The sequence below is a fragment of the Empidonax traillii genome, unplaced genomic scaffold (genome assembly GCF_003031625.1).
Source record: "Empidonax traillii isolate 1590-97213 ecotype Southwest subspecies unplaced genomic scaffold, ASM303162v1 scaffold2022:size127889, whole genome shotgun sequence".
NCBI classification, from domain to species: Eukaryota; Metazoa; Chordata; class Aves; order Passeriformes; family Tyrannidae; genus Empidonax; species Empidonax traillii.
The window spans coordinates 39,263-61,195 of record NW_020957215.1 but is presented as its reverse complement, the minus strand read 5'-3'; the positions used below and the strand labels follow the sequence as shown (position 1 = coordinate 61,195).

Below are 21,933 nucleotides of genomic sequence, written 5' to 3'. Positions count from 1 at the left end.
AGTTTAATAAAAAGAACATTAAAATATAAAACCAATGTAAAGCATAATGCATAAAATATAAAACCTGTAAAATATAAATTAAATATATAAATATCACAGGAAACACATCAACTACACAAGAGTGTCAAGTGGTTGGATCAAATGTCCTATGTGTTTGCAGGATGGGAAATGAATGCTTAGAAAATCAAAAGGAGAAAAGAGAAAACACAGGATATAAAATAAAATATAAAATTTATAAAAAATAGTAAGACATAGAAATAAAATACAAAATGAAAATAAAGGATGAAACATAAAATAAAAAGATAAAAGACAAAACGTAAAATATAAATTAAAAATACAAAGAAAGATCGCAGAAAATACATCAACTGTGCAAGAGTGTCAAGGGTTCTGTGTGGAGGCCTCGTGGTTGGGTCACATTTACTGTTTGTGAGTGCAGGATGGGAAATGAATGCTTAGAAAAAATTTAGACAGAAAATGTAAGAAATAAAATAAAAATTAAAATTTAATAAAAAGTAATAAGGCATAAAAATATAAAATAAAATGTAACACATAAAATATAAAAAACTGTAAAATATAAATTAAATATATAAATATATAAATATATAAATATATAAATATCATAGGAAACACATCAACTACACAAGAGTGTCAAGTAGTTGGATCAAATGTCCTGTGTGTGTGTGCAAGATGGGAAATGAATGCTTGGAAAATACAAAATATAAAACCAGCAGAAAATATAAGATCTGAAATAAAAATAAAATTTAATAAAAAGTATTAAGAAATAGAAATAATATATAAAATAAATTTAAGGCATGAAACATAAAATTTTAAAAAATGTAAAATATAAAATCAAAATATAAAGACCATAGTAAACACATCAACTTTGCAAGAGCATCAAGGGTTCTCTACGAAGGCCTCATGGTTGGGTCAAAGGTGTATGTGTGTGCAGGATGGTAAATGAGTGCTTAGAAAATACAAAACAGAAGATATAAATAATAAAAAATAAAAATAAAAACTAATAAGACAAAAAAATTAATAATTTTTTTATTAAAATGTTTTAAAAATTAATAAGGCATAAATATAAAATATTAAATAAATATAAAGCATGAAATATAAAAATAATAAAAATATAAAAATGTAAAATATTAAATAAAGATAAAAAGATCATAGGAAGCACATCAACTGTGCAAGAGTGTCAAGGGTTCTGTGGGGAGGCCTCGTGCTTGGGTCAAATATAAAACGTGTGTGTGTGTGTGCAGGATGGTAAATGAATGCTTAGAAAATACAAAATAATAAATAAAACAACTGTGCAAGAGCGTCAAGGGTTCTGTGGGGAGGCCTCATGGTTGGGTCAAATATAAAATGTGTGTGTGTGCAGGATGGTAAATGAATGCTTAGAAAATGCAAAACAGAAGATATAAAATAATAAAAAAAATAAAACCTAACAAGACAAAAATAAAATATATAATAAATTAATAATAATGTTTTAAAATTAAAATGTTTTAAAAGTAGTAAGGCATAAATATAAAATACTAAATAAATATAAAGCATAAAATATAAAAATTATAAAAATATAAAAATATAACAATATAAAAATAAATAATAAATAAATAAATATATAAAGACATAAAAACCACATCAACTATGCAAGTGTCAAAGGTTCTGTGTGGAGGCCTCATGGTTGGGTCACATTTCCTCTGTGTTTGTGTGTGTGTGTGTGCAGGATGGTAAATGAATGCATAGAAAATAGAAAATATGAAATAAACCAGAAAATGTTAGATATAGAATAAAAAATAAAATTTAATTAAAAGTAATGACATAAAAATAAAATATAAAACAATTATAAAGCATATAACATAAAGTATAAAATAAATATAAAATACAGAATATAAATTGTAAAATGTAAAATATAAAATATAAATATACAATATGAAATATGAAATATAAAACATAAAATAAAACTATAAAATATAAAATATATATAAATGTAAAATATTAAATAGAAAATAACTATCAAATAGAAGATATAAAATAAAATATAAAATGTGAGAGATAAATTAAAAAATATAAAATAAAAATGTAAAATATAAAAGCTATGAAATGTAAAGTGTAACATATGAATTATGAAATAAATATGAAATACAAAATAAATAAAAATTTTAAATATAAAAAATACAAAGTAAATACGAATTATGAAATGTAAAATAAAATATAAAATGCCTGCAATGGAGCTGACTCACACCTCGAATTTATAAGAGCTACATTCCCAATATTACATAAAAATTAAGAATTGGTCTTGACAAGAAAATGTTGTTTCTGGGGTTTTTTTTTTAATATTAAATGCTAAATTTTGCCTTTGGAAGGGGCCATTGTGTTGCCTGAGTGTTTATCAACAGCGCTGGGAAGGCATTTCAGCTGGTGCCTTGTTCCCTGGGAGGGGATGAGAATTCCTTCCAGAACATTCCACGGGGCCGTGGGTGTTGAGGATTCCACTCCCTGCTCCTTGGAGGCACGTTTGGAGCAGGTTTGGTGGGGAGATGGAAGGACCGGGCGTGTCCGTGGGGTTTCTGCTCCCGCCCTCGTGGTGCCCCTGCCGGGATCCCTCGTGTCCCGTCGCTTCCATCTGTCCCTCGTGGAGGCACCGTCGAACGGGAATGAGAGCTGGAAAAACCTTCCCACGTTTATTTTAAACTGCCTCAACCTCCACCCATTGCCACTTCTGCTGATTAGCAGGGACAATTTCGGGACTAGAGGAACGACGTGTTATCCGACAATAAATCCGAGTAAACATGTTGACATTTTCCGCCAATTTGCATGAAAATCAAAGCATAAATTTGTAATGCGCTGCCTGAGAGAAGAACAAAACAAGTTCGCTTTTATTGTCCTAAATGGGAGCTGGGTTAATTTATTGTTTTAAAAATTAAATTAGTTTCGTTAAAAAGTGTGGATTTATCCGTTCTGTAAATCAGTGTAAATGATGGGATGTGATTCCTCCCCGCAGTGGAGTGTTGGTGTTCACCCTGAGCATCCTCCTGACAATGCTGGGACGTGCCTGGATTGGGGTTTTTTTACCCTTGTTCCTGACGGGCTCCAGGAACTCTTAAGGAAAGGCCGCCTGGAGCCTTCCCAGGCCCTGGCAGGAGATGCCAAGGGAAAAGTCTCCAGGTTTCTGTCCCTGTTCCATCTGTCACGGGCTCCCTTCGCACGCAGCCGCCCTGGAACGAGGCCAAGGCCTGCCCAGCACGCCCCGCTGAACCCACGGACCACGGGCTGGGAGGGAATGCCCGAGTCTGGAGAGCGGGAATGGGAAGAAATGGGAATTAGCAAGGAAATCTGAGCTGTAGGAATCGCTGCTGCACCCCCAGCAGTGTCCCCTCTTCTCCTCTGGACAACCCAAGTGCCCTCACAGGGCCCCTCCGCGCATTCCCCGTCCCTGGGTCCCGCTTCGGACACTCCCCATCAGCTCCACGTCCTTCTGGCATCGGGGTGTCCTGGAGAGGGGTTAAACAAACCCCAAATCACCTGCAAGTGGGAATTCAGCCCCCACACCTCACTTAAGGGTGTTTAAATTCCCCTCTTCCTTTCCCTCAGCACACGGAGGAGGAGAAATTCCCCTTTGAGCTCTTATCCCAGGAATTCTCCTCTTCCCTCCCTGTGTTTCCTACAGAAGCATTTCAGATCTACTCCCAATTCCACTTTCATATCCCCACATAAGTCCAAATAATTCACTTTATTCCAACCCCCACCCTCTGAGTTATATGATTATTATTATTATTAATTATTATCATCATCACTGTTATTACCACTATATTTAAATATTATTATATATTATTATATACAAGATATTATATCATATATAATATAATTAAAATGTCTATACATTAAAATAGATATACTATATATATCCATAGCCATATATAGTATATATAGTGTATATTTATACACACACACTAATATATACTATATACATACATATATTGTTATAAATATATAGTAATAAAAATATTATTTAATATTAGATGCTAGAAATATATCTATAGAATAATTATAGAAATATTATTTAATATTAGATACTAGAAATATATCTATATAATAATATATAGAATAGAAATATTATTTAATAATATTAATGTCTAGCCACTCTGTTTTAATAAAATAATAATAATAATAATAATAATAATAATAATAATAATAATAATAATAATAATAATGCCAGTTTGCTCCCCGAGTGCTGCTGCCCAGCCCAAACAGGGCAATTTGTACTAAAAAGCAGAGGAAAGGCTGCTCTCTGCCAGCCCCTCTGGATTCGTGGAGCTTCAGCTCCTGGGGCTGGATTGGGGAGATAAGAAATCCGAGCTCTCCCTGCCAAGGGAAATGGCCCTTTAGAAATGAATATACAGACCCTGAAAACGCAGCTTTATTTTTGCTCATTCAGGAGCAGTGAAGAGGCAGACTTTCAGCACACCACCAAACGTGAGATCAGGGAACTGAGCAGCTGAAAGTCCTTTATTAAGGTGCTAAAAAGTGGAGAAACAGCAAACACCTTCAAACCCACCAGCTGGTGAAAGTTTAATAGAGCTTTAGATAAAACCGAGCTTGCAGCTTTAATACAAGAGTTTGTTCTTCTGGATCAACGTGTCCATTGATACAGTGAGAGGCTGCATGCTGAAAATGCATTTCTTTGTTTCTTTATTTGATTTCAATATGTACAATTTCCAGGAGAATTCGAGCGTAAATTCAGCAGGAGACACAGACCGGCTGTGCAATCAAACAGTACCTTAAATTAGCAGAAGCGTCAGGGCTGGGCTCAAATGGTAACTGGTTAAAAACAAAGTGCCCACACCAACAAAAAATGAAATATTAACCACAAGTGACTTCCTAAAATAACTAACTAAAGACAAGTCGTTGTCCATGTTTGTACTTTACCTCATTGTCACCTCAGAGCAGCCCCCAGACCTGGGGGACTCTGTACTCAGCAGGGACGGGGGAGTGCTTGGAGTTGAAAAATTAAATCACGGCTCAGTATTTGCATGGCATTAATTTAATAAAAACGAGGCCCCTTCTCCAGTGTCTCCCACACTGGTGGGACATTTTCCAGCTCCCTGACACCTGCTCACAGTCCAGTTTGGGGAGCACACCCAGGTGGCTCCTACTTCATTCACTCTGTCCACACATTCAGCACGAGGGTTCCCAAAGGAAAAGGCCACTTGGCTCTCCTGCTGCCGGAATGGGAACCCCTGGATTTGGGCAGGCAGGATGCACGAGGCCCTGGGACACAGAGAAAAGCCAAGAGGACCATCAGCCATCCCAGGGCGCTGGCAGGAGAGCTCAGCACAAGGTGGGACACCCCAGGGGACCCCAAATTGCACCTGAGCTCCTGTACCACTCACAGAACTGCAGCAGAGCAGGGGATGGAACAGAACAAACCAGGAGGGAATAAAATGGGATGGGATAGAATAAAATAGAGACTAGAATAAACAGAGAATATAGAATAGAATGAACATACAATTAGAACAAAGAATAGAAAATAGATCAAGAATAAGAATAGAGAATAGAATACGAATAGAATTAATAGAATAAGAATAGAATATAGAATATATTAGGAATAGAATAAAAATAGACCAAGCATAAGAAAATAGAATAAATAAGAACAATAATAGGTTAATAATAAGAATAGAATAGATTAAGAAGAGGACAGAACTAGACTAGAATAAGAACAGAGTATTTCATTTGGAAGGGACCTGCAATGACCAGCCAGTCCAGTGTCACACAAGGGCAGTGGCTGGTTGGGTCACACTGTGACAGCCCCCAGAAGGAGCCACTGCTCCCCACCCACCCCAATAAACCAAAGGAGCTTTGGGGAGGGGTGGAGCTGCTGGAGACCCTCCTTTCCCAGCCAGACCCCTGTGCCCAGGCTGGGCAGCGCCCTTGGCTCGCTGGGCCGGGCTGGGTGGTGGCTTTGCTGGGGACACCTGGCAGCGGGACATGGCTATTCCTGGTGCCAGCCAAGGGCTGGGAGAACAGCCACAAAAGTCAGGGGTAGTTTACAAGACAACCTGAAGGAGAGTTGGGGAAAAGGGGGAGCACAAGGCCAGGTTTTCCCGTGGCTGAGCACGTGTGGAGCACAGGTCAGCCCTGCCCCTCACAGCAACGTGCAGAGCACTGAGGGGCAGCCACGGGTGGGAAGAACATGCAGGGCCACTCAAAAAGGGGGAGAAATGATGAAAGGAACTTTGGAAGCTCACACAAAGTCCTTGGGTGTACAACTGACAGGTCACACACTGTAACTTCCAAGGAAAGTTGAGCCAGCCCCCAGCAGTGCTGGGCTTCAGGCTTCTTGCTCCATGCCAACATTTCTAATGACCCCCCCTTTTCCCCTCCAAGACCATCAGATCTGTAACCAGTTGGGTAGCACGTGCCAGCATTTGTGCAGGATGGGCCAGGGCCTGGGAGCCAGAAGGGCCCATCCATTAATGAAGCCACGGGTGCTCCTCTGACCCCCACCTGTCCACGCCTGGGACCACCTGGATGTGGTCCAGAGGGTTTTACACGCAGAGGACATCCCACAGGGCCCTCCTCCCGGTGCTCTTGGCAGCAGCTTTCCTACCCAGACCACCGATGGTGCCACCAACGGCTCCATCCATCCCAGACCTCCTGCTCCAGGAAACAGCCAAAGGATGGGCCCCCAAACACAGCCCACAGGATCCACGGGCACCTCAACAGCTGACCTCTGGAATTCTGGGGAGGGTGCTCCCCCAGCAGAAGACACCATGACGGGGCACCCACACAACACCCAGCCCACCCCGGAGCCAAACGGGATGGGCAAAGGAAACCCAAGAGCACAGAGGACACCAACCCCAACATTTACACAAAGTATTACTCATTTTGAAACCCACAGGGTCAACTTCAGTTCAGAGCACGGTCAAACATCGTTTCCACCACAGCAAAAGCAGCAAGGAGCCTACCCGGGCTGGGGACCACCACGGCCTGCAGGGCTGCTGGCCCAGCTGCCAGCACAGCAAGAGGAGGGAAATCCGAGCCTGGAGGGACAGGGGGAACTCAGGTGGCTCTGCCTTTGGGGTGCAGTTCATCCAGCAGAGGAGCCTGCTTGGCTTCGTGGAGGCATTCAGCTTGTTTCATGTCCAGCTATGTTATCAACATGAGAAAGCAAGCACATCCTGCTTATTTCAAACGGCTTTCCTGCACATACATTATAAATCACAAGGGTTTAAAAAGTTGTTACTAATCGTATCTAAAGTGTGAATTTTATTGATTTATTTATTGTCTTGCCTAGACTTATAAATACAAGTTTCTTCTCTAAACAAAGCCTCATATGAAACACAGATTTGGTTTTTTTTTTTCCCAGTAGCTTTGACCCGGGAAACAAACCCCCAAGAAAACCTCAAAGCAAACCAGAAACCAGCAGTTGATTTAAGGCCAGCAGAGTCGGTGTCAGGAATTCACTAACACACCTCCCTCGAAGAAAGAACAGACATGCACCAGAAATACTTGGTTGGACAAATCGTCACGACCCACACCAGGAGAGGAGAAAAAAAAAAAAACCCGAATCAAGTCATAACTTACCCTGAAAGCTCCCCGCTCGCATGTTGTCCCTATTCCTTCAGGGGTACGGGGTGGGGGGGGAGGGGAGGGCCCCTCCCTCCCCGCTTTTTTGGGGCTGTACAGTGTCACTACAGTGGGAGTCATGCCACAGGACGATATGCAGGGATGGCACACTGGTATCGCATGCGTGGTGTGATGGTACATGCCAACGCCCCCGGCGCCGCCCAGGGGGGCATCTCCTGCCTCCGGACCTCCGAGTTCCGCACCCCCTTCCCCCCGGTGCCGGTGCCAGGGCCCCTCCCGGCCCCGCTGCCCTCCCCGGAGCAGTCGCAGCTCCCCGCGGTGGCCCCGGGCGCCCTGGGCTATGTGAAGCGGTCGGAATTCATTTTGCGCAGTTTGGGGGGCAGGTTCCCCTCCATCCTCCCGCCCCCCGACAGCTTCTGCAGCTTGGGCGGCAGCTCGGCCACCGACTGGCTCATGGGATCCGACATCATCTTGGTGGTCTTAGAGCCCAGCTTCTCCTCGGAGTTGCCGGGCACCGAGCTGATGCGCTGCAGTTTCATGGGCAGGTCCCCCATGCTGTAGGCCTTCTCCGACGTGGTGGAGCTCATCCTGAGGAGTTTTTTGGGGAAGTCCTCCCTGCCGGTGATTTTCTGCAGTTTGGAGGGCAGCTTCGTGCCCACCTCGTCCAGCCCGTCCAGGCACTCCACCGAGCTGTTCCTCTCCTTGCTGTTGCCGACGGCGGGCGCGATGAGGGGCGAGGACATGAGCAGCATCTCCTCCTGCTCCTTCACGCTGTAGGGCGGGGTGGGCACCTCGAAGGTGGCGTGGAACTGCGAGTAATCCACCTTGAAGAAGCCCTCCTCCAGGGAGATGACGGGGAAGAAGCGGTGGCCCCACAGCACCTCGTCCTCCGTGTAGGACGTCCTGGCTTGGCACGTCATCCCTGCAGGGAGTGAGGGAGAGACACTGGCACCAGTCACGGGTAACTGGGGCTGCACGGAGCCACTGGGGTCTCTAACAATCCAGTGACACGTGGTTTATGCTTTGAAATGTGTAAAAGAAAGGGCATGGGCCTGCCTTACCATTTGATGGAGTAAACAGCCCCAGGTTGTGCCAGGGGAGGTTTAGGGTGGGCTCAAGGGAAAATCCCTTCATGGAAATGGCTGTCCAGCCCAGGGCAGTGGTGGAGCCCTCACCCCCAGAGGGATTTAAAAGCTGTGTGGATGTGGCATTTGGGGACATGGGGCAGTGGTCACCGTGGCGGTGGTGCTGGGTTGACAGCTAGACTTGATGATCTCAGAGGACCTTTTCCAACCTTAACAATTCCATCATTCTATCATACAGTGGCTACTAAATTGTCATCCTCAAGGTGAAAGGGAGTGAGCAACAGGAAGCAGTGGAACTGAATAATTCCCATCTACTATTCCAGACACTTTGACTTCTGAAGGTGCTGCTGACAAAGGGACAGGACCACCTGATAACCCTGGTAATTAAATCAGAAAGAGCTGCTAAGGGCAATAGAAAACTGGACAGGTTCAGATCTTAAAGTCTTACTGAGTTATTGCATATTTTCATCATATCAGTGAACACACACAAAGCCAGACCCCACGTGCACAAGCCAAGCACGTTGTGTCAGCACCTTCCAACCCATCAGCAAGCAATAAGCCCTACAAAATACATTTATTCCTCTTTAAAGGCGTCACCAGCAACCTGCTCACAGATCCACCGCTGCCAGGGTGAGATTCAGGCTCCAAAAAATTAGCAGGAGAAAAAAAAAAGAAAAACATGGCTAAGAGCACAACACTGCCCTTCCTCTTCCTCCCCCACCTCCCAGCGTGGAGAAAAGTCCTTCAGAACAGCCAGACTTGGCCACCCCAGTGACCCATCCAACCTTGGAAATCAGGGGGAGATGATCATGGTTGGCTGGAGGCTTCTAGAAGAAATCCTGCTGCTTCTTTTTTTGGCTATTGTGTTTTAGGTTGTTTTTTTTGGTAGCCATCTGTAAATAGAATTACGCTGCCACTTTATACAGCAAAGTGGAAATGTGACATTTGGGTTTCAGGAAGCTAAATCCACCTCTGCAAACACATCCTCTGCCTTGCTCACAAGGATGCCTGCAAGCCAGGGGGAAAGGAAAAGGGAACTTTGGAAAACATGAGAAAAACAGCAGTGGGGCTGCAGTGAGGGGGAGAGGGGATGGGCTGGGCCCAGTGACACACAGCCAGGAAAATTCCAGTTTGTTACACTTTATCTGACTGTTAATGCAATCAGAGCGTTAGCTTTGCATCGTGATTTCTGCTGCTGATCCATCAGAACACATCACAAGACAAAATGCTCAGTTTTCCACTTTTATCTCTTAGGGAAAGAACATGAATGCGGTTTCTTTAGCCCTGGATGCTGCCCCAGCACCAGGGAGGAGCGTGCCCAGAGCCCCAGACACCCCACAGCCTCAGCCAGGACAGCATTTACACTTCCCAGTGTATTTATTTCCACCCAGTCACCACGTGCTCCTGCTCCCTCAGTGAAGTGGAAGCAATCCCTTACCTAATGGATTGAGGGGAAAACCTGCAGTTTGGAATAAAAAAGGTAATTTGAGCGAGTTGTTCCCCCAGCTGTGCCCTTCCCTGCCCAGCTGCTCAGCAGCAGCTTCCCCAGCCAAGCCAGACCTGCCCCCTGTGCTGCCTCAGCCCTGACCCTGCACAGGAGCCTCTCCAGGGGCTGGATGTGTCCAGAGGGGATTGGGATTGGGAATGGGCTGTGTGGAGCACATGGCTGGTTAACTCTGCTGCTCCAGGGAACAAACTGCTTACAGTGCAAATCCCTCTGTCTGGAAAAGGCACTTATTTGTGCCCTGGATGGTTCTGTTGGGGGTGAGGGAGGCACCGGGGCCCTTCCCGCTGCATCCCGGGTTCCTGCAGGGCTGGGGGTCCTCCCACGGCTCTTTGGGTGTTGGGGAACATAAAATAAAGAACTTTATAAAGAGGATTAGTGGGGAGGTGTGTCAGCAGAGTGCCCTTGGGGGTGTAACAGGGGGCATGGGGGTGAGCGACGTCACCAGGGCTGGAAGGGGAACTGGGAACAGGACGGGCCAGCATCTGCATCCACAGCCACATCTGTATCCACAGCTGCATCCCTGTCCCCTCTCCATCTGCATGTGCACCCCCACCCTCATGGTATCCACATCCCCACAGCCTTCTGCACCCACATCCTCATCCATGTCCACATGCCCATCCTCATCGGCATTCCAGGCCCATCCACATCTATATCCGTACCCACATCCCCATCTGCATCCACGTCCCTGTCAGCACCTGCATCCCCATCCCCATCCCAGGCACTCCCATGGCCAGGGGAAGGCCTCTCCCCTCCCCACCAGCAGGGCTATTCCCACCATCCTGCCCCCTCCCAGCAGCATTCCAGAGGAAGAATTTTATACCTCCTATTACCAACGAAAAATGTATCAGCTGGATCTCAGGAAAAGCAGCCTCATACTCTGTTCCACTCCTCTGGAAGCTCACTGGAGGGATAAATACTGCAGGAATAGCATTTGTCCTTCCAATCCGTTTATGCCATTCCCTAACAAACCCGAGGGCACGGATTATTTCAGAGCCTCTCAGGATGAACAACTCACATTCCTGGGCTTCTCAGGAATACCTGTCAGGGAACAGCCGGTGCTGAGAGGTGCTGACATGATCAGCCCCTGGAAGGGAAATCAATTCCCAGGTTTTCTTCCAGCTCTGCTGCGTTTTCCAGCTTTTCCTTCACGTTCCATTCCCCCAGCAAAGCCTCAGTCCCCAGCTCTGAGCTCACAGTGCTGTTCTGCTATTCCATGCCTGGAGCAGCAGCTCCAGCTGCCTGGAACCATCCCCTGGGGAGCAATCCAGCAATCAACAGAATCCAAGGATGGTTTGGGGTGGATGGGACCTTAAAACTCATCCCATTCCACGCCCTGCCATGGGCAGGGAGGCAGGGACACCTTCTACTATTGCAGGTGGCTCCAAGCCCCGTCCAACCTGGCCTTGGACACTCCCAGGGATCCAGGGGCAGCCACAGCTTCTCTGCCCAACCTGTGCCAGGGCCTGCCCACCCTCCCAGCCAGCAATTCCTTCCCAATCTCCCATCTGTCCCTGCCCCCTGGCAGTGGGAAGCCATTCCCTGTGTCCTGTCCCTCCATGCCTTGTCCCCAGTCCCTCTCCAGCTCTCCTGGAGCGCCTTTAGGTCCTGGCCCTCCTGGCTGCCAGTTTTCCTTTCCTGTTGTTGCTGTGAAAGGCTTTCCTGTTCTTTTTTTTTTGTCTTTTCCCCTCAGTTGTCCCCCAGCAGCACCCCCAGCACCCACCCCCTGCGCTGCCTCCATCCTGTTCATGGGCCTGTTCCTATCTTCCCAAGTTCCCTGGATTATTAATATTCACTTGCAGTATGAATGTTCAGCTCTGGTTGGAAGCAAACAGGCTGCAAGCAGAGGAATTATTTATTATGGCATTACCCAGCCATCAGTTTGTCAAAGGAAAAGGGTTTGGTGCATTTTGTCCCTCCCTCCAAACAAACACCCCCATCCCAGAGCTGTCACCAACATCAGCAAAGCTCTGCCTGCACACAAACCACAGCAGCACAGCTGAGAGAGCCAGGAGAATGCCTGTACTCCAAAAAAAACCCCCAACACATCCAATAAACCCCCTCTTCATTATGTCCAAACCAGAGAATGCTGGATTTGCATCTCTGGGACATCCAGAGAAGCTGTGGCTGCCCCTGGATCCCTGGGAGTGTCCAAGGCCAGGCTGGATGGGGCTTGGAGCACCCTGGGCTGGTGGAAGGTGTCCCTGCCCATGGCAGGGGTGGGATGGGATGATCCTTAACTTCCCTTCCAGTCCAAAACATTCCATGATTCTACAACTCGCTGTCAGCCCAGCTCAGAGCTGCCTCCCTGGATTAATAAGGGGCAGATGGAGGCCAAAAAAAAATCTGTAAATAAATGCTTCGACTAATTCCACCCTATAATAACCCTCCAATTATTCCCAAATTTCCAAGTACCCAGATGGAACTGGCTCTTTTCAGGCAATTTCTAGAGCTCATAATAAATTGCCTCAAAAAAAAAATTTAAAAAAAAAAAAAAAATATCCCAGCCGTGCTGTTATTTATTCCATTTTATTCCCGAAGTTGGCTGATGGTTGGGAAATCACAGATCACTAAAAAGCTTTACCAGCCCCCTCCACACACACCCTGTGAGTCTCTTCAGAACCAATTCTGGCACACAAAGGTTCTGTGGTCCCTTTCCCTCTCCAAAGTTAATGCCAGAAATTCCAGGCCCACGAAGGGAAGAGTAAAGCTGGATGTGAGAGTGGATATAAAAACACACCACATCCATCCCCTGCCCCTGTGGGACTCAGGGAGGGTTTTCTGCTGCAGGAAAAAGGAGCTGCACCACTTCCATGGCAATCTCTCCACATCCAGAGGAAACCACGGAGTCCTGGAATGGTTTGGGGTGGAAGGGAAAAAAAGGATCATCTCATTCCATCCCCCTGCCATGGGCAAGGGCACCTTCCACTCTCCCAGGTTGTTCCAAGCCCAGTCCAACCTGGCTTTGGACACTTCCAGGGATCCAGGGGCAGCCACAGCTTCCCTCCAAACACGGGGAAAGGAGCTGATTTTATCCCATTTAGCTAAGGAATGTGATATCCTGATGGGCACCCTGCACCTGGAACGGTGACTGTGCCTGAGTTTTGTGATGAGCCAGAAAACGGGGACAGAAACGGGAGGTCAGCACCCAAACTGGGAGGAAAGGAAGCTCTCAGGCTCTTCCTCCCCATCTGCAGCGCCACATTATTTTTTTCCATGGAAGTTCAGATGCCAGGCTGGGAAAGGCACAGCCCAGGAAGGTTCCTCCCAGACACCGTGTGGTGTCTGAACTCCACCCCCCCACACACACTATTTGGAAAGAACAGTTATTTTTAGCATTAACATTTCCCCATCACAATTTCAAGGGCTGTTTATTAAAGTGATGATGGTTTGAAGGGCACCAGAACCTTCTGGCAATCTCTGGTCAGAGAGCTGGGAAGAGAAGGATCCAGGGACACCTGAGAGCCCCTTGCAGGGCCTAAAGGGGCTCCAGGAGAGCTGGAGAGGGACTGGGGACAAGGCATGGAGGGACAGGACACAGGGAATGGCTTCCCACTGCCAGAGGGCAGGGACAGATGGGATACTGGGAAGGAATTGCTGGCTGGGAGGGTGGGGAGGGGCTGGAATACATTTCCCAGAGAAGCTGTGGCTGCCCCTGGATCCCTGGAAGTGTCCAAGGCCAGGTTGGAGCAACCTGGGCTGGTGGAAGGTGTCCCTGCCCATGGCATTCCTGTCCATGAGATCATCATTAAGGTCCCTCCCAACCCAAACCATTCCACAATCCCACGATCCTGTGGCTCCAGGAATGCCAGGCACCCACTCATGTCAGTCAGACACCAGCCTTATGCTGAAAACACTGAAATTTCTGCCCTCCCTGAGTACAAAGCCAGGCTCCTGCTCTGCTCTCAACTCAGAGCTGTTGTTTAGGCTCAGCTCTAGGAACACTCCTGGTTTATTCCCACCCTTCTCCCAGGAGCTCTCGTGACACTTTAAAAACAGCACTGACACCAAAGGTATTTTCTTATCAGCCATTGCTCCTCTCAGGGCCATTGCCAATCCCTCAGGCACACCATTCCCTGGCAACCTGCAGGCAGCTCATCCCGATGTTTGCCAGGAACACAGTTCCCTCCCTTATCCCAAATTACAGCAGCTTCCAAAACCACCACAGAAGCCGTGTGGAAAGCACATCCCAATCCTGTTCCACGCACGGGGATGCAACAGGTGAGCCAACCGTTTATTGGTCGCCAAAAAAAGGGGGAAAAAACGAAAGTTTGGCAGCCTTCAGTGCTGCCCTTCCACAGCTGCAGCAGGGTATGCCATTCTCTGGGAAAAACACAGGCAGGAGCACAGCTATCTGAACCAAACCACCAACCATGCATTTAATGCAGTGACAGAACTTTATACTGACAGTCTGGCCTGGCATTTTTATTCTCTCTTCATTTTTGAAGCCCAACCCTCCGGCTATTCCAGTTCTGATCCATCCCTTTCCCCTCTGTGCCGAGTGCGTCAGGGCTGCTCCAGCCCCTCCAGCTCCCTCCTTGGAGCAGGTTTGTTGTTTTTTTTTTTCCACAGAGCCATCTGCCACATTCCCAGTTTTGCATCATCTCCCTCCTACCGGGATGTTACTGAATCAGCAGCAGCACACGGGAAGGGTTTCACTCCCCGCTCTCTGCTAGCAGCAATGCTGGCACTGGGAAGGGAAAGGGGGAAGGGCCAGAGGGAGGACAGGAGGATGGGAGTAGGGAGAGGCACTGCATTCCCTCCCCCTGGATGGGGATATTTACAGGTGAAACTGGGGACAAGGATAAAGTGGTTTTCTGCCATGAGCTTGCCCACCCGTGCCCTGCCAGAGCACAGCTCTGCTTCCCACAGCTCCCTTCCAGCCTCAAGTGTTCCCAGATTTTTACTGATACCACAATGCTCTGAAAACCCTCCTCATGCTAATTATAGAATCCCAGAATCCATGAATGGTTTGGGTGGGAAGGGACCTTAAATCCCATCCAGTCCCACCCCCTTCCACAGGCAGGGGCACCTTCCACTGGCCCAGGTTGCTCCAAGTCCTGTCCAACCTGGCCTTGGACACTTCCAGGGATCCAGGGGCAGTGCTGGGGAACAGCTGGAGTCAATGGTCTTAAATGGGTTTTCCAACCTAAAAGTAAAGAAATCAAGTTGCTCCTGCTTTTCGTGGAGTTTGGGCTCTGAAGTGCAGCCCGAAATGAGGGGGTTTATCTGCAGCACGATGTCCATTGGGGATGGTGGGGAAGAGACACGGGGAGAAAGGAACGTTCTGTTAAATCAGAGAAAACTGAGGTCAGAGGGAACACACAGACAGAGCAAAACCTGAGCAAAGTCTGCAAACCACTCAGAAAAAGGGAAAAAAACCAGACATTTAAAATAATCTATGCTCTTTGAATGAGAACATTTTAATTATGAGGCAAGAACCACCAACCCAAAGCCCAGCCCTTCCCTCTGAGCACACGATTCCCCAGCAGCTCCAAACACCCACCCGGCCATATGCCCTGAGCACCAAAATAGAGCTTTCATCTGCAGCCCCAAAAACACCCCGTGGAATTCACACTGCCTTCCTGGGATGCAAAAACTGCTTCTCTCCATACTGGGAGGAACAGTTTGCTGGGGCTCCAGGATTCAGGGATGGTCCAAGGGCTGCCTGCAGGGAGTGGAGGGAGCACAGCACCATCAGAGGGACATCCCTGCTCCATCCCTGCATCCATCCACCCTATGGAAAAGGGCTCTCAGGGTGGTTGGGAGACTGATTTAAATACAACATACACTCAGCAGCACTTTCTGAGCTGAAATAATTGGATATGGACTGTATGAACCAGAGGATGGTACAGAGAAGGATCAAACATCTCTGACTGCCCAGGGAAGAGCTGTGGATCCCCCATCCCTGGAAGTGTTCAAGGCCAGGGCTTGGAGCAATGTGGTGCCAGTGGAAGGTGCTCAAGGGACAGGAGGTGGGATGAGATGAGTTCTAAGGTCCCTCAGAGATCACAGAACTCCCTTCTGTGATTCCAAGATTCTATGAAACACAGCCCAGAGCTGTGTTTGGATATAAACCCTCTCTCTGAGGGACAGGGGGGGATTGCTGATGGTCCTGTGGGTCCCTTCCAGCCCAGGATATTCAGTGATTTGATGAAACCCTCACTCACCAGCCTCTCCTGGGGTACAGTGTTTAAAATCCACAGAGGGCACTGACTGTCCTCCCATGTCCCCAGGGGGACCTCAGGGCTGGATCCAGGGGTGCCAGAGGGTCACCAGAGCTGCTGGGAACAGGTGATGATCCCCAAACAGAGGGGAGATGGGGACCAAAGGACCTCCTGCTTTGGGACAGGAGCTGCCCACAGGAGCCCAACACCCAGGGAACGTGCCTGCCTACCCCCCTGGCAGCCCCAACAACCCCAAACCTTCTGTTTTGAGGGGCTGTTCTGTCCCTTTCAGCTGCTGGCACCGTGTTTAAACCAGCTTTTCCAGCTCTTCACCTGCATCCCTCCCAGAGTGCCTGCCTTCCCCTTGGAGCATCACAGCTCCCAGCTCCATCCCCAGCATCTCCCAGCCCAGAACAGCTCCTGTCATGTATTTAAAATTAATGCACAGCTTAACAGCAGATCCCTGAACTAAACATAGCGTTTGCTGCTCCAGCTGACAAACATTCCCTGCAAACACGTCAGGAGCACAGAACTTCCAGGGAAGAGAGGCATCAGTGCTGTCAGTGCTGGGGGAGACAACTGTCAGCCCGCATTTGGGGCTGCAAAAGGCTCTTCAGCAAACCAGACACACCTCATATATAAATATACACATAGATACCAATACCACCCAATTATGGAACCCCAGAGTGGTTTGGGTGGCAAGGGACATTAAAGTTTGTCCAATCCCACCCCCTGCCATGGGCAGGGACACTTTCCACTGGCCCAGGTTGCTCCAAGCCCTGCCCAGCCTGGCCTGGGACACTGCCAGGGATCCAGGGGCAGTGCAGGTCTCCCCCTCCCATGCAGCGAGTGGAGCATCTCAGTGGTACCTCCCCAACCCCAGCTCTGCCTCTGCTCAACTCGGGCTCCCTCTTGGAAAAACTTCTAAAAAAGCATCTTCACACCTTCAGCAATTTCCTGTCGTGCTTTTCCCCCCCTGGTAACACATCTCCTGATCTCCCCAGATGACCCAGGTGGAACCCTGTCCCCAGGTGCCCATCTCAAAGCAGCTCCTTCCTTCACAGCATCATCATCAAGCCTCTCTCAGGGGAAACCAAAAATCCCCAAACCCCCAACGTTTCCTGGCACAAAGGCAGATAAAGCCCAGAGTTACTGGCTGCTGATCTCCTCCTCTGGCCCATTCTGGTTTGTCCCCAAAGCACCCAGCAGATAACACAGAGGCAAACGATTTCCTGCGGGGTGTGCAGGGGGAGGCCATTCCAGCAGCCAGGAAGGTTAATTAGTGACAATATCTCTGGCAGTGTGATGTCACACAGCACAGTCATTATTTCCATGTGCACCCCAGGAGGATAAATAAGCCACAGCTCAGTGCTGAGCTGCACAAACAACCATATGCCTATGAGGGGTTTCTAATTTTATATACAACCCCCTCTCCTTACGCTGCAACCACGCTGATCTGAGCTCTCACCAGGCTTAAAATCCTCTCAGTCTGGAGCATCTTTGCCATTTTAGGGAAAATTGGGACTTTGCAGTCTGAGGATTTCAAGAGCAAGTCAGGTATTTTTGCCATTCTGAGTTTCACCCCAATCCTAAATGCAAAGCACTGCTTTGCTCGCAGGGAAAGACCTGCTGGGCTGCAGAGGTGCCTCCCCACCTGCAAAATTACAGAATCCCAGCATCATTTAGGCTGCAAAAGCCCTCCAAGAACACAGAGTCCAACTTCTGATCTGGCCAACTAAACCTTCCCACAGGCTGGGGCCAGAGGAGTTAACAGGATGTGTTTCGAGGTCTTTAGCTGAAAACCCCCACAAAAGCCACGTTCAAACTCAACAATTCACCACTTCCCACCCCTTTTTCAGTTTTAGGTTAAATGGGAAGAATTAAATAATTCCAAGAAAAAAAAAAACCCATGCAACAAACACACCCCTTTTCAGAGTAAATTAAAGCCAAGTGAGCCCAGACAAATGTTGCTGGTTGTCTGTCAGCCCATGGATCCAACTGTAATCAAACAGCCAGAAAACACAGTTATGAGGCTCAGGCTAAAAAGCTGATTTTATACTCCCAGCCTGAGCTACAGCAAGAGCATTTTTCCAGAGGTACCTGTGGTTCAGAAGGTGCTGGGGGAGGGAGGGAGCAGGATGAACCCACATCCCCAAGGCCAACTGCTCCACACTCAGAGCGCTGGGATAATCAGTATTTCACCCCAGGCAAAGCTAAACCCCAAGCCTTTACCTGGATTTGGAAGGTTTATGCTCAGGCCCTGGAGACTGAAGTGGAGAACACCTGACCCTGTAAATAGATTTTGCCCTTGGCAGAGTTTTCCCCCACCCCATCCCTCCAAGGACACACATCCATCACCACACAGGTGGAATGCTATCAGCTGGAACAACTCATGTGTTTATAAAGTCCAATTTGCAGCTCTATTATTCCAAGGAAAATGCTGTTCTCCGGGTTTAAGGGAAAAGACACATTTTAGTGAATCACTGCTAACCTGACAAATAACCAAGCAAATGGTGTTTGCACATCCCAGTCCCATTTTTCCCCCCTTCCTCTTCTTCCCTGTCATTTTTTCCTGTATTCAAAAGGTACAGAACTCATGGACAGACACTTTAGGAACAGACATTCATTTTTTCACCCTTTTACTCACTTCTCTGTGCACTGAGGTGTGAAAAGCCATTTTGGGCATTTCCAAGCTATTATCCTCCTCTCCCTGGAAGATGAAACATTGGGAAACCAAAGGGAGAGATGGGATGGGCAGCTCTGGGGCTGCTGCTGCTTCTCTGGTGCAGCCCCTCCCCTAAACCAGGACATGTCCATTCACCACAGTTCCCTTCCCTGCATTATCTCCAGCACATTATCCACAAACACAGTCCCTGTCCCACACAGGGTCCATGAGAGCCCCTTCCAGAGCCTGAAGGGGCTCCAGGAGAGCTGGAGAGGGACTGGGGACAAGGGATGGAGGGACAGGACACAGGGAATGGCTTCCCACTGCCAGAGGGCAGGGACAGATGGGAGATTGGGAAGGAATTGCTGGCTGGGAGGGTGGGGAGGGGCTGGAATAGATTTCCCAGAGAAGCTGTGGCTGCCCCTGGATCCCTGGAAGTGTCCAAGGCCAGGTTGGAGCAGCCTGGGCTGGTGGAAGGTGTCCCTGCCCATGGCAGGGGGTGGCACTGGATGAGCTTTAAGGTCCCTTCCAACCAAACCATTCCAGGATTCTCTGGATCCTTAACTCAGGATTCTAAGATTTATATTTCTTTATCTTTCTGGGTAGCAGCCACTGCTGCTCATTTCACACGTTTTTACCCAAAAACCACCTTATCCCACGGACCCAGTTTGGGTCAAAGAGGAAGGAGGCACCAAAGCAGGAGGCCACGATCGCCCCAGACCACCCCAGACCATTCCACACCACCCCACAGCCCCAGGCAGTTCTCTGGGTGGCAGCACAACCAGAACCCCCCAGTCCAGCCATCCCACCCCAGGCCAGACCCACCTCTGTGCTCAGGGGCAGCCAGCACAGACCCCAGGACAGGGATCCCATTGGAGAACAGCAGATCCCACTGGGGAACAACAGATCCCACTGCCTGCAAGCCCTCAGTGACCATACCTGTGTCGGGGCTGCTCTCACCTGGATCTGCTCAGCACTAACGAGCCATTAACTCGCAATTAGAAGCCTCTGTCCCAGCACAGCTCTGATCCCAGGCAGCTGTGCTGATAAATTAATTAGCAGGGGAGCTCACAGCGAGGTCCCCTGGGCCACAGCTCCCAGGGAATGGTATTTACCTTCATCTTACTCCCAGAGACACGTTCCTGTGGGCATATGTGTACCCAAACGTGGAATTCCATGGTCTGGGTGGGAAGGGACCTTACAACCCCTCTCATCCCACCCCCTGCCATGGGCAGGGACACCTTCCACCAGCCCAGGTTGCTCCAGCCTGGCCTTGGACACTTCCAGGGTTCCAGGGGCAGCCACAGCTTCTCTGCCCAACCTGTGCCAGGGCCTCAGCACCATCAAGCCACAAATTTCTCCCTAATATCCAGTCTGGAGTGGAAAGACAGGATGGTTTCACTGGCATCACGGATCAAACAACACCCCCAGGCATGTTTTTCGGGCAGGTTTTAAAGTCTTAAGCTCTTCCAGGTGAAAAAAAAATAAATGAAAAACCCACTTTTGTTATGTATGAGGCGCTCGGTACAAAGCACTGCATGAATTTTTCAGAGCTTTAGAAACCTGCCCAGGTCTGGCTGCTGAGCAAAACTGCACAAAACAGCCACGAGCAGGGGAATCTTGCAAGGCTTGAAAGGAAATATTAAATATAAATCTGCGCTACTTCATCACATTAAGCACTGAACATTAAGTCAGCAGCATTAAGTCAGCAATGTTCCACTGTGGGAAATTTCCTCCCCATTACTGGGGGAATTTAAAGCATCTGCAGCATAATGAGGAGGAGGGAAGGAGCTGGGAATGTGCTCAGGTCTGTGCCCTGCTGGATGACTGCAGGGAAAAGATGGGAAGTGTCTCGGTATAAAATCGAAAGGCAAAAAAAAAAAAAGGAATCATTAACGGGGCTCTGGAGGGAAGTTTGGGAGTTTGGGACATTTAGAGAGCTCCAGGGTCTGCCTCTGTCTGGAACCTGAGGGAGCAGCTGGAACCAAACACACCAGCTGGGAGCTTGATCCCAGAATCACTGAGGTTGGGAAAACCCTCCCACACCACCGAGTCCAACCCACGGCCCATCCCCACCTTGTCACCCAGCCCAGAGCACCGAGTGCCAGCCCAGTCCTCCCCTGGACACAGCTTGGTCAATCCATTTACGGCAGGAGCTGTGGCTGTCCCTGCACCCCTGGAGGTGCCCAAGGCCAGGCTGGAGCAACCTGGGCCAGTGGAAGGTGTCCCTGCCCATGCCAGGGGTGGCACTGGATCGGCTTTAAGGTCCCTTCCCACCCAAACTGTTCTGTGATTCCATGATCTTTATTATCTTTGCACTCCAAGGACACAATTTTAACTTTCAAATCGTTCCAGTTCTTGGTCACTCCAATCCCCAAAAAGACTCCAGAAGCCCAAATCAGCCCAATCCCCACACCCAGCCCGTGTTAAAGCCCCGTGGGTTCCCTGGAGAAGGTTTTAAGGTTCCCTGGAGAAGCCTCTTTGCAATGCCAGCCCCTGACCCAGCCAGAGCCATGGACAGGAGGGAGACAAAGTGACCCCCCCCAGCCCAGCCCCGGCCCCACACGTGTCCTTCATCACCAGCAGTGATTCCTGCCGTGTCCTGGGTTATTTCTGCAGGAGCTGGGAGCCTCTGCTTTGTCCTGACTGATCCTGCTGCAGTCACAGATCGATACCTTAACGAGGAGCAGAGGAAATCTCATTAGAAAAACTGCTGCTCCAGGAGGCCCCCTCGCTTTGGCCTCATTTATCTCTGCATTTCCCTGCTCAGACCTGTCCAAAGGAAACACAGAGGTGATTCCTGATGTGTCAGTCAGGGGTGCCTGACTGACCTTCAGCAGCTGTGGGACCTCACAGCATCCCAAAGCCATCACCCCCATGGAATCTCAGCATGGTTTGGGCTGGAAGGGATATTTGGGATCATCC

General features: G+C 48.4%; 1 protein-coding gene across 1 annotated transcript in view; it reads right to left on the bottom strand.

The window, feature by feature from the left end:
- Positions 1-5,912: 5,912 nt before the first annotated feature.
- Positions 5,913-21,933, bottom strand: part of LOC114071440 (G protein-activated inward rectifier potassium channel 1) — a 32,560-nt gene continuing 16,539 nt past the window's right edge. Inside the window, exons 2-3 of the mRNA XM_027909269.1 lie at positions 7,585-8,509; positions 5,913-7,146 (exon numbers count right to left, since the gene is read on the bottom strand). Of these exons, the coding sequence (XP_027765070.1) occupies positions 7,926-8,509 (584 nt within the window). The 3' untranslated portion in view covers positions 5,913-7,146; positions 7,585-7,925. The remainder of the gene's footprint in view (positions 7,147-7,584; positions 8,510-21,933) is intronic.